Source organism: Nicotiana tabacum, chromosome 14 (genome assembly GCF_000715075.1).
Source record: "Nicotiana tabacum cultivar K326 chromosome 14, ASM71507v2, whole genome shotgun sequence".
NCBI classification, from domain to species: domain Eukaryota; kingdom Viridiplantae; phylum Streptophyta; class Magnoliopsida; order Solanales; family Solanaceae; genus Nicotiana; species Nicotiana tabacum.
In genome coordinates, this window is record NC_134093.1 from 27,954,500 (window position 1) to 27,969,263 (window position 14,764).

General features: G+C 38.7%; 1 protein-coding gene across 2 annotated transcripts; it reads right to left on the reverse strand.

The window, feature by feature from the left end:
• Positions 1-6,001: 6,001 nt before the first annotated feature.
• On the reverse strand, positions 6,002-13,890 carry LOC107775756 (F-box protein CPR1-like). 2 transcript variants are annotated; one of them, XM_075229445.1, is made up of 2 exons: positions 12,778-13,890; positions 6,002-6,298 (listed from the first exon to the last, which is right to left on the reverse strand). In XM_075229445.1, exons 1-2 carry the CDS (start codon positions 13,799-13,801, stop codon positions 6,285-6,287), a joined length of 1,038 nt encoding a protein of 345 aa, XP_075085546.1. In that variant the 5' UTR covers positions 13,802-13,890; the 3' UTR covers positions 6,002-6,284. The 2 variants fall into 2 exon arrangements, with proteins under 2 accessions (XP_075085546.1, XP_075085545.1); XM_075229444.1 differs by having other exon boundaries at positions 12,594-13,890.
• Positions 13,891-14,764: the final 874 nt, after the last annotated feature.

Consider the following 14,764-nt stretch of genomic DNA (forward strand, 5'->3'; position numbering starts at 1 on the left):
GAAGCAAATTTTATTTCTGAAGATAATTTAGACTTCATGCATTTGGATGTAGCTGATTATTTTGCACTCCCGGAAGGAGAAACAAGTCATGTGATCGGTAGTGAATATGTAGAAATGTAAATATTTTAATTTTTGTTGTTTGTAGTAGATAGTATGGTTTTGTAATTTTTGTACATAAATAAAAGTTATACTTTGAAAATGATATTTACTATCATATTTATTTTGTTTATTTCATTTTGAAGAATATGGATAATCCTCAAATTATGTTTGGATCAAAGACCAATCACGAAGATATTTGTGTAATTGATAGTGGAACAACTCATGCTATATTCAAAGATCAGAAATACTTTTCTTATTTGCATAAGGAAAAAGCAAATGTTTCAACAATTTCTGATAATATAAGTTTGATTGAAGGCTCCGGAAGAGCTACTGTATTTCTGTCTAAGGGAACAAAACTTATTATCGACAATGCATTATTCTCCTCCAAGTCCCGAAGAAACTTGTTGAGTTTTTATAGATATCCGCCGAAATGGGTATCATGTTGAGACAATAGATGAAATGAACATGGAATATCTTTGTATTACAAAGAATATTTTAGACCAGAAATGCATTGTAGAAAAGTTACCAACTTTATCTTCTGGCTTATACTATTCAAAGATTAGTACAGTTGAAGCACACTCTATCTGATTCGAATACTTTACTGATTCAAATACTTTTGTGCTTTGGCATGGCCGTTTGGGCCATCCTGGATCAATAATGATGAGACGAGTTACTGAAAATTCGAGTGGGCATCCACTAAAGAACCTGAAGATTCTTACAAATGATGATTTTCTTGTGATGCTTGTTATCAAGGAAAAATGATCACTAGACATTGAGTCCCCTTGTGGACCTATTCACCCACCAATATATTGGGTTTGAATCACCCTCTATTATTCGCTATCTTGAACCATTGAAGAGAGATTTATTTACTGCTCGATTTGCAGATTGTCGATTTGATGAAATAAATTTCCCACAATTAGGGGGAGAGAAAAAGGATATCAAAATAGAAATTATGTGAAAAGTTTTATCATTATCTCACTTTGATCCACGTACCCCTATATGTAATCAGGAGGTCCAGAAGATCATCCATATACAGAATATAACAAATCAAATGCCAGATGCATTTACTGATTTGAAAAGGATAACTAAGTCACATATCCCTGCAGAGAATGTGCCTTTCCGGATTGATGTCCCAGCAGGACCATCTACTAGCATAAAAGCTAGTGAACCTAAAGCACGCCTGAAGCGTGGTAGACCTTTGGGTTCTAAGGATTGAAATCCTAGAAAAAGAAAATCGACAAATGATCAAAATAATATTATGAAGGGATCTCCTGAAGAGACCCAAGATCTGATTAGTTCTGAGATTCCTGAAGAAATCAATGAACCAGAGACTCAAGTGAGTGAGGAACTTTTAATAAGTTCTACTAGTGATGGGATTAATTTAAATCGATCTAAAATAGTGGTGGATAATATTTTTGCATATAATGTTGCGCTTAACATTACGCAAGATAGTGAGAATCTTGAACCCCGATCTGTCGAAGAATGTCGATAAAGAACTGATTGGCCAAAATGGCAAGAGTCAATTCAATCGGAATTGAAGTCACTTGCTAAAAGAGAGGTCTTTGGACCAGTAGTCCAAACACCTGCTGGTATAAAGCCAGTTGGTCATAAATGGGGTTTTGTGCGAAAAAAGAATGATAAAAATAAAGTTGAAAGATACAAGGCTCGCCTTGTTGCACAAGGATTCTCATAACGACCTGGAGTCGATTATGAAGAAACATATTCACCAGTTATGGATGCCATAACATTTCCATATCTCATCAGTTTCACCTTATGTGAAAGGCTTGAAATACATCTAATGGATGTGGTTACAGCTTATCTGTACGGGTCACTTAATAATAAAATTTACATGAAAATTCCTGAAGGATTTAAAATGCCTGAAGCATATTCAAAATCTCGTAAAATGTACTCAATCAGATTACAAAGATCTTTGTACGGTTTAAAGCAATCTGGGCGCATGTGGTATAATCGCCTCAGTGAATATTTGCTGAAAGAGGGTTACATAAATGATGTTATTTATCCATGTATTTTTATAAAGAAAATGGCTTCAGAATTTGTTATACTTGCTGTTTATATTGATGACATAAATCTTGTTGGAACTTCAGAAGAGCTCCAAAAGGCAATTGAATATCTTAAGAAAGAATTTGAGATGAAAGATCTTGAAAAGAAAAAACTTTGTCTTGGTCTGCAAATTGAACATTTAGCAGATGTGATCTTTATCCATCAATCTGCCTATACAGAGAGAGTCTTAAAACGCTTTTACATGGACAAAGCGCACCCATTGAGTACACTAATGGTTGTTCGATCACTTGAAGTGAATAAAGATTTGTTCCGACCTCCAGAAGAGGATGAGGAACTCCTTGGTCCCGAAGTACCCTATCTCAGTGCAATTGGTGCACTAATGTATCTTGCTAATGCTACAAGGCCTGACATAGCATTTTCTGTTAATTTATTAGCAAGATATAGTTCTTCTCCTACACTGAGACATTGAAACGAGATTAAACATATATTGCGATATTTAAAGGGAACTCTTGATATGGGTTTGTTTTATGCTAACAAAGATAGTGCAGATCTTGTTGTTTATGCAGATGCAAGTTATTTATCTGATCCCCGTAAAGCTAGATCTCAAACCGGGTATGTTTTTACATGTGGAGGTACTATCATATCATGGCGCTCCACAAAGCAATCTATTGTTGCTACTTTTTCAAATCATGCTGAAATAATAGCTATTTATGAAGCAAGTAGGGAATGCGTATGGTTGAGATCAATAATTCATTTTATTCGAGAAAAATGTGGTTTGGAATGTGAGAAAAGACCCACAATTTTATACGAAGACAATGCTGCATGCATAGCCCAATTGAAGGGGGGATTTATAAAAGGAGATAGAACGAAGCACATTTCACCAAAATTATTCTACACACACGATCTTCAAAAAAATGGTGACATTGATGTGCAACAAATCCGTTCAAGTGACAATCCGGCAGATTTATTCACTAAATCTTTACTAACTTCAACTTTTGAGAAGATGGTATAAAAGATTGGAATGCGGAGACTTAAATATTTGAAACAAGGTTTTCATTAGGGGGAGTAAAATATGCGATGTACTCTTTTTTCCTTACTAAGGTTTTTTCCTACAAGGTTTTCCTTATAAGGTTTTTAATGAGGCAGCTAGCAATGCGTATTACTAAATATGTGTACTCTTTTTCTTTCACTAGGATTTTTTTCCCACAGGGTTTTCTCTAAGTAAGGTTTTAATGAGGCACATTATCTTTTAATGAATATCCAATGGAATTTGTTATAAATATATTTTATTATGGATGTTCATTTAGTAATTCGTTGTAAATAAGCTTCCTGAAGAAGCTTATCCTTTCGGTACTCCGTTATGGATAAATATTACTCATGGTAGAAGATTATCTATATCTGGCACAACAGCTTAAAGTAGCAGCTTACACAACAGCTTACAAGCAGCTTACACAAGCAGCTTATACAGCAACTTCCTTTCTTCTATAAATAGAGGAGAATTCAGTTCGTTATGTACATAAGTTTGAAGTTTGAATAATATATCAGTTTCTCTCTATACTTGTCTTTACTTTACTGTCTTTATTTTATAACAGAATTTGCGTTTTCGCCTTAAGTTTGTTGTTAAGTATTTGATCAAATAGGATCAAGCAGGAACTCTAACTGTGAACCGCTCACCAGCTGCCAACCTCTTTACAAGGTAGAACCAACAAATCAATTTACTTTCACTCGTCGGGCATCCAATTAATGGGAGATCCGATTGAAAACTATTATCGAACATTTTGGCAACGTTGTGTGAGTGTCCATCGTCTAAACCGAGATCAAACAGAAAACTAAGTAGCATACGCATAGTCACAATTCCAGCTAGTGTTCTAGCCAATATAGTGTTACCAATTTCAAGGAAATAAGTAAACAATATTGTATTTGCAAACGGACCATTAAGACGAGTGCAACGCTTGGGGTCATGTAGATAGTGAACAATTTCCTTTAGTTCATCTTGTACCTCCGCAACACCCCGAATGTCGCTGTAATAGATAGTGAGTTTCTTAAGCTTGAATGCAAAATCACTATTGTATCGGTAAGAGTAATCAATGCCAAGCGCAGCATAAACAACTTCGCAGGACTTGGAGTAGCAGTGTCTATTGGACATTGTGTCGAACACCTGGTGTCCCAAAATTGCAGAATATCCCGGTAATGAATCTGCTATGGAATTTTGTAACATCTCAGAAGGTGCCTCAGAATTGTCCAACAAGAGTGAGTTTCCGACAATCAAATCAGAATGACTGTCGCTGGTACAGTCTATCGCAGCACTGTCCGTTGTATCTTTCAGAGTGGTCTCCTCTGTTTTTGCATCATCTGAAGCCCTTACCTGCCAGTATCTACCCACTTGCAGTCGTGAAAGCCAAAATCATATGGAAGCGAACTAATAGCTCTATTAGGACCACGAAAATGTGCAAAAATATCCCGCTTCGGCAATATGTCAAACATCTTGCAGCCAAACTCCATGTCAAGCTCCTGTCCGCAGGCTTTAAGTGGAAGACTCGGTCGCTTAACTGAGAATGATAGAGGTGAAGATTGAAGTTGCGTTACAGAAATAGAAGCATAGGGCACACCGTCAGGAACCATTGTTTTGGGTATTGTATCTCCGACAACAAGAACAGGAAGTTGTGAATCGAGATGCGATTTCACGATATTGGCCACCTTGGTGTTTGTATCAACTGAGTCTAGTGTAGAGGTGATAGCTGTAGCATCTGAAATTTCTGGAGCATCAACGAATTCAGTGGAGTCTAATTGCATTTCGTGCATCACTGACTGCATACGGCAAATAGAAGAGATCATATGAGTGTTGTTCTCTTGCATCTCCTTCACTAAATCCCGTATGGTATTGATGGAAGTATAGATCATGGCATGAGAGTCCAAAGGCATGGAGTACGAGCAACGAGAGCACCAATGTAGTGAACCCATATTATATTGAAATGAATAATGGGAACCATATATACAAATATAAGAGTTCATCTTCAAATAATTACAAATGCTTAAAACAAGTAACCAAATCTTCCATAGGAAGAAGAAATAAAAAAGGGAGAAGGGGGGGAGGTTCCAGATCTATCCTCTAAGAAACTAAGTAAAATAAATTAAACCAAGTTCATAGCTTAAGCCTAATAAAATGTTTCCTATTGTATATATAGGTATATGCTCCATCTAACCTAGGTCCCAAACGTAATTTGCTAAGATCACAAATGTGACCTCTGCCTTAGTCTTTTGGTCATTTTGATTCATAACAGAACCGATCACCAAAAATACCATTTTCCACTGGCCAACTCTTATCTCTTAATCCCCATAATCAACAAAAGTTCAACTTTCTCTATTCTTGAGTAAGTTTCTGAAACACAAAACAGAAGTACACTTGATGAATGTATTTCCATCTTCTGTGTATTTAAAAAACCAAGAATGTTAATCAAAAGAATTTTATTAACAGAGTTTCTCTTCATTTCAACGAACTGGTACTATTTTGTGGGGCTTTCTCTAATCTCATTGATTCCAAATGATTCCTCCCCATTAACAAAAGAAAGATATTATCCCAGCTTGCCCAGATAGAGGTAAGTTCAGACTTTGACCTTAATTTGAGGGAATTTTTTCTAAGCTTGGCTAAATGCAACGTGATTGAGGGTGACATATATGCGATGTGACAGGCGTATATGCATGTACCAGGTTTATCCTAGTTTTAAACGTTGCTTTTTTTATCACCATACCGAGCTTCGTTACTGAGTGATTGTCCTTGTTCTTTCTTTTCCTTCTTTTTGTTCTCCTTTTCTTTGACTAAGAGTTTTAAAACTTGAACAAATCTAACAAACATTATCATAAATATAAGTAGCAGATCAATCTACATTTGATACTATCTACAAACATTCAAGGTAAGCTGGAGAAGCTTGTTAAACGTGTGTCACGATTAACCTTCAAGGCAAAATTTACTCACAGAATACATAAAAGCAATAAGCAAGTGGAAATAGGATTATCACAAGTATGTGTCTTGCTCTCTGGACAACAATAAGAAAATGTCCTGCTCTCTGGGCATGGAAATAACATTAGCACATCACATGAGCTAATATAATGCTTCATCATTTTGCGTGTGCCATCAGTAGAGGGTCGATTATTTGTTCCTAACATCAGTTTTCACCTCCTGAAAGTTCAATAGTACATAACAGTTAACAAAGCACCTCACTGATACAACATGACAAGTAAAACAAAATGCGTCGATTTAGAAAGCACAGCAAAAGTTACTTCCATTAGCAACTATTTGTCTTGTTTAATCAAGAAAGACAAGCTCCTATTCCCTACCATTTACAGTTAAGACATTTAAGAGGTGCTTCGATTCAAAATCTAAGCATCGAACATGAACAAATTTAATCTATCTTAAAGTCTAGCCAGCAAGATAGTGCAGCGTCAAGGGGAATAGTTAAGAATAATAATCCGTGTGCAACATATAATGCTGCGAGACGTGGGTATTAAGTTGATTTATAGCTATAAGCTTTACATATAACCATGCCCTCTCTTGATACAACAAATCTAACTAGCGACAATTTCCAAATGCACACCCCTCTTGGCTTCATTTTCTTTCTCCATCATATTGCTCCACTAATGTACAGTAAGTTACTTTGACCTACTCATATCTTCACTGCTTCCTTGGTTTAATGGCTTAGATAGATGCAAAACAGCAAATAAAATCACAATACAAGTCAAGACTAGCGTGTCAAACTCTTGACATTTTTTTCCTACAAGGATTAGTTATTCCTTGTTTGAATTGCTTGACTACACTGACAAGTCAAATTCCCAAAATAACAATAGACAGTTGATGACATAACAAATAAGTTAGACTCAGAGGCGGATCGGGATTTGAACTTCATAGGTTCAAGCTAGGAATTCTACCAAAACTCGTTTGATTTGCTGGGTTTGAAATCAATTATTGGTAATTATTTAGTAAACTTTTTGATGCATACGCATGGTCCGAGCCAAAGCTACTAGGTTCAAATGAACTCAAACAAGGATTTTCAACCTTTCATCTCTTACTTGGTGATTACCGATTTACCGTGACACCTAATTATTCTACCTTCCAATATTTTGAAAGACAAAACAGAATATACAAGTATTCTTTTAAAAAGTCAATATTTAGATACAAATTGCCTCTCCATTTCGAAACAAGATATAGATTTACTATATAGTAGGAGCACTACTTGTTTGAAGTAACGACGAAAAAAGTAGAACTTTTATCAATTAGAATAGCATGACCCTCCTAAACAAAGCTCATCCTAAATATCTTTCTCCAATATTACCTTGGTCTTTGATACTCCTACCACGCTCTCGTGATTATGGTAGCTAAATTCACTACCTAAAATGCTTTTTCCTACAGATACTCTTGCTCATGTCAATCATACAGCCAAAGTGATAAAGATTCAACATTTGATTGACCAAATACGTAAAAGAATGAGGACGCACTACCGAAGAAAATACAAAATTAGCTATTAGCAAATAAAAGCAGTCAAAACACCAAAATTAGTCCTTAACAAATTAAGCAATTATCTATTTGCAGCAAGGAAAAACACCAAAACTAGATACTATGTCATAACTTAACCCTTCTTCAATAGCTCCTGAGTATCCACTTTCCCCCTATTAAGTTTTCCCTTAAAGGAGAATACTCAAAGAAGCCCCCCTAGATCAAACAATAACACTGGCAATGGCTATACCTAGGCATTATTGGCGCAATTACCCGCCACAATTTCCATGTCTAGAGGCACATCCCTATGAAAACACAGGTCAAGAAGAGAAACAAAATCCATAACCATTTAGATTGAAGTCAAAGACACCGAGCACTACAACCAAAATAACAGTTCTTGCAAGTAATATTGTTTCATGAAGATACTGCAAAAAGGGAAAATGACTAACAAGATCACAAGTAGATGATTAAAAGATGTCCTTTTACACATGCGTATCTTGTTCTATGCCTGAAAAGAAAAGAAATAGAATTTAACAGCACTAGTAAAAAATGCACAGAAGTGGAGCTCTTACATGTTGTGAGAAGGCACGGGAGAAAATATGTTATTGATATTGGATGATAAATACAATACAAGAGGTCCCTATTTATAGCTATACACTACAAGGAGATATTACTCCTCTTCCAATGTGGGACAAGACTACACTATACATATCTATAAACTAACACTCCCCCTCAAGCCGGTGCATACACATCATATGTACCGAGCTTGTTACACATGTAACTAATATGAGAACCAGTAAGAGACTTAGTGAAAATATCTGCTAGTTGATCATTCGACTTTACAAACTTTGTAACAATATCTCCTGAAAGTATTTTTTCTCTGACAAAGTGACAGTCGATCTCAATGTGTTTAGTCCTCTCATGGAACACCGGATTTGACGCAATATGAAGAGCAGCTTGGTTATCACATACTAGTTCTATCTTGCTGATTTCTCCGAACTTTAACTCTTTGAGCAACTGCTTGACCCAAACTAACTCACACGTCGCCATAGCCATGGCCCGATATTCGGCTTCGGTACTAGATCGAGCAACTACATTCTGTTTCTTGCTCTTCCACGAGACCAAATTACCTCCTACTAGAATACAATATTCAGACGTAGAACGTCTATCAAAAGATGATCCTGCCCAATCAGCATCTGTGCACCCAACAATCTGCTCGTGGCCTCGATCCTCGAATAGTAATCTTTTGCCTGGAGCTGACTTTATATACCGAAGAATGCGAACAACTGCATCCCAGTGACTATCACAGGGAGAATCCATAAACTGACTTACAACACTCACCGAAAAAGAAATGCCAGGTCTAGTCACTGTGAGGTAATTCAATTTGCCAACCAACCTCCTATATCTCGTAGGGTCTCTAAGAGGTTCCCTCTGTCCAGGCAGAAGCTTAACATTCGAATCCATAGGAAAGTCAATAGGTCTGCAACCCATCATTCCAGTCTCCTCAAGAATGTCCAAGGCATACTTCCGCTGTGAAATAACAATATCTGAGCTAGACTGAGCGACCTCAATACCTAGAAAATACTTCAATCTACCCAGATCCTTAGTCTGGAAGTGCTGAAAGAGATGTTGCTTCAGATTAGTAATACCATCCTGATCATTACCAGTACTAACAATATGATCAACATAAATCACTAGATAAATATACAGATTAGGAGCAGAATGCCTATAAAACACAGAGTGATCAGCCTCACTACGAGTCATGTCGAACTCCTGAATAATTGTGCTGAACTTACCAAACCAAGCTCGAGGGGACTGTTTCAAACCATATAGTGACTTGCGCAATCTGCACACACAACCATTAAACTCCCCCTGAGCAACAAAACTAGGTGGTTGCTCCATATAAACTTCTTCCTCAAGATCACCGTGGAGAAAAGCATTCTTAATGTCTAACTGATAAAGAGGCCAATGACGTACAACAGCCATGGACAAAAAGAGACGAACAAATGCTACTTTAGCCACGGGAGAGAAAGTATCACTATAATCAAGCCCAAAAATCTGAATATATCCTTTTGCAACAGGACGAGCCTTAAGCCGATCAACCTGGTCATCCGAGCCGACTTTGACTGCATAAATCCAACGACAACCAACAGTAGACTTACCTGCAGGAAGAGGAACAAGCTCCCAAGTGTCACTCGCATGTAAAGCAGACATCTCGTCAATCATAGCATGTCGCCATCCTGGATGAGATAGTGCCTCACCTGTAGACTTAGGGATAGAAACAGTGGACAAAGAAGATATAAAAGCATAATGTGGTGACGACAGACGATGATAACTTAAACCGACATAGTGGGGATTAGGATTAAGTGTGGATCGTACACCTTTGCGGAGTGCAATTGGTTGACTAAGAGGAGACAAGTCCGCAGTAGGTGCAGAATCTGATGCGGGGCGTGAATCACCTGGGCCTGATGCTGGATGTGGACGACGATGATAAGTCAAGAGTGGTGGAGCTGCAGAAGGTTGAACTGGATTATGTGGAGGAACTGGAGCTATAGGTGGTGGAGCTACAACCGGAGCTGTAGGTGGTGGAACTGGAGCTATAGGTGGTAGAGCTACAACTGGAGCTGTAGGTGGTAGAGCTACAACTGGAGCTGTAGGTGGTGGAGCTGGAGTGACTGAATCTCCAAAAGATGAAACTGGTAGTACCTCAGAAATATCTAAGTGATGACCCGAACCTGTAAAGTATGATTAGGTTTCAAAGAAGGTAACATCAGCGGACATAAGGTACCGCTGGAGGTCAGGAGAGTAGCATCGATACCCCTTTTGTGTTCTCGAGAAACCCAGAAATATGCACTTAAAAGCACGAGGAGCTAACTTATCTGTTCCTGGAGTAAGGTTATGGACAAAACAAGTGCTTCCAAAGATACGGGGTGGAAGAGAGAACAAAGGTAAATGGGAAAACATGACAGGGAATGGAACTTGGTTCTGGATAGCTGAAGATGGCATACGATTAATAAGATAGCAAGATATAAGAACGGCATCCCCCCAAAATCGCAACGGAGCATGAGATTATATGAGTAGGGTACGAACAGTTTCAATAAGATGGCTATTCTTTCTTTCAGCTACCCCATTTTGTTGAGATGTGTACGGACAAGATGTTTGATGAATAATCCCATGAGATTTCATAAACTGCTGAAATGGGGAAGACAAATACTCTCGGGCATTATCACTACGAAATGTGCGAATAGAAACCCCAAATTGATTTTGAATTTCAACGTGGAAGGTCTGGAAAATAGAAAACAGCTCAGATCGATTTTTTATCAAAAATATCCAAGTGCACCTAGAATAATCATCAATGAAACTGATAAAGTAGCGGAATCCTAAGGTGGAACTAACCCGACTAGGACCCCAAACATCTGAATGGACAAAAGTAAAAGGTGACTCTGCTCGATTATCAAGACGCCGAGGGAAATGGGAGCGGGTATGCTTACCGAGCTGACATGACTCACACTCTAGAGCTGACAAGTGAGATAAACCAGATACCATTTTCTGAAGTTTTGACAAACTGGGATGTCCCAACCGTTTATGTAATAAATCTAGTGAATCAGTAACAGGACAAGTTGTAGAAGGAAGACAAGATGTGAGTCCATGTGATTTAGCAAGGATAAGGTAATAAAGTTCGTTTGATTCACGCCCGGTACCAATGATCCGCCCTGTACTGCGTTCCTGTATAAAAACATGGTCATCAAGAAATAAAACAGCGCATTTAAGTGATTTGGCTAAGCGACTAATAGCTATGAGATTAAAAGGACTATTGGGAACATAAAGGACTGAATCTAAAGGTAAGGAAGGAAGTGGGCTTGCTTGACCTATTGCAGTTGCCATGGTTTGAAACCCATTGACCATTGTGACTTTTGGAAGAGATTGAGAATACGAAATAGTAGTGAAAAGAGATTTGTTACCAGAAATATGATCTGATGCACCTGAATCAATGACCCAAGACTCAGAGGATGAAGATTGGGAGAAACAAGTCACGCTATTACCTGTTTGAACAACAGAAGCTATCTCAGAAGATGTCTGCTTACATGCTTTATACTGAAGGAACTCAATATACTCTGCTAAAGAAACCATCCGACTATTCAAAGCATCGGTTCCCATGTCGCTACAATTTGTAGTAGTATGGTTAACTTGAAATAGTGGAAATAAGTAACTCCTGTGAGAAAACTGAAGAAATAGCTTGAAAAACACTGTTTACAGCAGGAAAACAGAACACTGTTCTGTGCCGGAACGCTGTTCACGCCGGAAACACTGTAGTTCGCCGGAAAATTCCAAAGTTGTCAGAATTTGTTGTAACCAGGATGGATAGACTCGGAATTCCTTTGCGAGCAAGTTGTCCTGAAGAAATATTTTCAGAAAATGGCCAGAAAGGTCACTGTTCACGCCGGAAAAATATAAAAGTGGCCGGAATTTAATTTGAATTAGATGGGTAGGCTCGGAATTTTGAGGAGAGCACACTGTCCTGAAGAAGCTTCGCGAAAAAATGGCCAGAACCCTCGCCGGAAAAGTTGTTGCCGGCGCGTGGAGGAGCGTGGCGGCTTTTCTGCTAGATAAAATTTCAGGGGTTGGTAGTCGGAGGGTGATCTACCTCGTGGTGATGTTGGTTTTAGCACAACACCGACAGAAAGTGACTTTCACTTAGACAAGCCTTAGGTCACCGGAAAAATTACACGATGACTAAGTTCTTTCTTCCCGGTTAACGCTGGAATGACGCACAACGATCTTTTCTCACTAATGCTCTGATACCATGTGAGAAGGTACGGGAGAAAATATGTTATTGATATTAGATGATAAATACAATACAAGAGGTCCCTATTTATAGCTATACACTACAAGAAGATATTACTCATCTTCCAATATGGGACAAGACTACACTATACATATCTATAAACTAACACATGTCATTAGCTACACAATTGTCATTCACCTGAGTGCTTTTAGCCTTCATTGTTGCATCCTTGGTTCATTTTGTAAAAATGGACAAACTAGGCTTTCGACACAGATTCCATCAGAAAAAGAGAAATAACTTTTAGAAATCTTTGGGTATCGTAACGAGTTAGCCTTTGGATTGTATATCATGAATCTTGATCCAAGCGCAAGTAAAATTTCACCTTTATTTGACTTGCAAAACAATGGAGACCGCCCATGCTTAGGAATATCCTCATCAAATTTGATGGTATAAATTTTTGCCCAAGACTCTTTGACCCCATATTCCTTCATAACCCACACATCGGCCCAAGTACTTTGATAAGTACGAAACACGGAAAGATAACTTCCCAACACTCCAAGATTAAAATAGAACTCATTTTCTCCATGGCAAGGCTGTTCCAACACTCCCCATTTCTCATCAGCCAAATCAATAAAAATGATGTCCCCGTCATTACTACCAGGATGAGCACCAGACGTAATCCAATGAAGCTTCCCATTCACCAACTTACCCAAACAAGAGTGTATCTTCCCATATTGGAAACCATCAATTCCCTTCCAAGAATCACTCTTTAAACTATATATTTCGACCTTAACATCACATGAATTGCCACCATTAATAGCATAGAACATACGCACTACCTTATAATCATCATGAACCTCATCATATCCAAAACCCCAGAGGTAGAAGACACCCTTTGGTGCAGCTATAAAAGCAGTACAATTTTTTAACTTCCTCATAGATGGATTCCATAGAAGCATATTATTTGGCCCAGTTCTAAGACAGATCAACCCATTTACAGAACCGACAATACTGAAGTAGCCTTTCGTGGGAAAATCCAAGTGGGTCGCCTCCACAGACTCATCCTCATAAAGTAAAGACCTAACAGAATATACTTTAAGACCTTTATCTAAACCCAACATAAGCCTGTGGTGGGTGTATTCTGTGTTATTAACACATGTACTGAGATGGGTATTGACAAATTCAGGGCTAGAGATTAAGGAAAGCCAAGATTTTGAAACACACCTGAATTTCAAGAGTGATTTCACAGGAAGCCTTAAGAGTATTTCAGTAATGAGTTCTGGTGGAAGAATAAGTACTCTGTTAAAGCTTGAATCTTGTATTGAAGATGACGGAAGTTGAGAATGGTTCATAGGTTTGCTGTGTTGTGCGCGCCGATCGGAGGCTTCATCTACTTTGGATTCCATTTGGGTTGCACAAATTTGAGGGTTTTGCTGTGGAGAGAAGGATGGTACCGTGTAAGTAAGAGGTCTTTCTTACTATTTATACGGTTGAGAGGTTCTTCTAAAATCTAAATTGAACCTATACTCCTATTTCTTTTGGTTGTATAGTTGTACACGTTATTTTTGGGCTAAGTTGCTGGACTTCGCTAAGGCTTTTGGGTTGGTGATTGCGAACTCTACCTTTCCGAAGAGGGAGGAGCATTTGGTTACTTTTTAAAATACGGTGGCGAAGACTCAGATTGACTATCTCATCCTCATGAGGTGTGACAGAGGGTTGTGCAAGGATTGCAAGGTGATTCCAGGTGAGATACTCACGACGCAGCATGTGCTCTTGATAATGGACGTTGGTATTATGTTGAAGAGGAGGAAAAGGTCTGCTCGAGGAAGACCGAGAATCAGGTGGGGAGCCTTAACTAAGGATAAAGCCCAAGAGTTAGAGGGGCGGTTGTCGGCTCTGGGAGCTTGGAGGAGCAGTGGTGACGCGAGCACTATGTGGTCAACGACAACATACTGTATAAGGGAGGCTGCGAGAGAGGTGTTAGGGGTCTCAACGGGCATCGTTGGCGGGCACAAAGGAGACTGGTGGTGCAATGAAGTGGGTCCAGGGTAAAGTAGAAGCGAAGAAAGCGGTGCACCTGAAGTTAGTGGGAAGCATAGGTGAGGATGAGAGGCGTGCGTACATGGAGAGGTATAAGGTAGCTAGGAAGGAAGCTAAGCTGGCGGTCACAGAGGCTAAGACTGCAGCTTATGGTCGTATGTACAAGGAACTGGGGGAAAAAGATGGGGAGAAGAAGCTATTCCGGCTGGCCAAGTTGAGAGAGAGGAAGGTTCGGGATTTGGACAAAGTGAGATCCATCAAGGACGACGATGGTAGAGTATTGATGGAAGATTCCCAGATTAAGAAGAAATGTCAGACTTACTTTCATA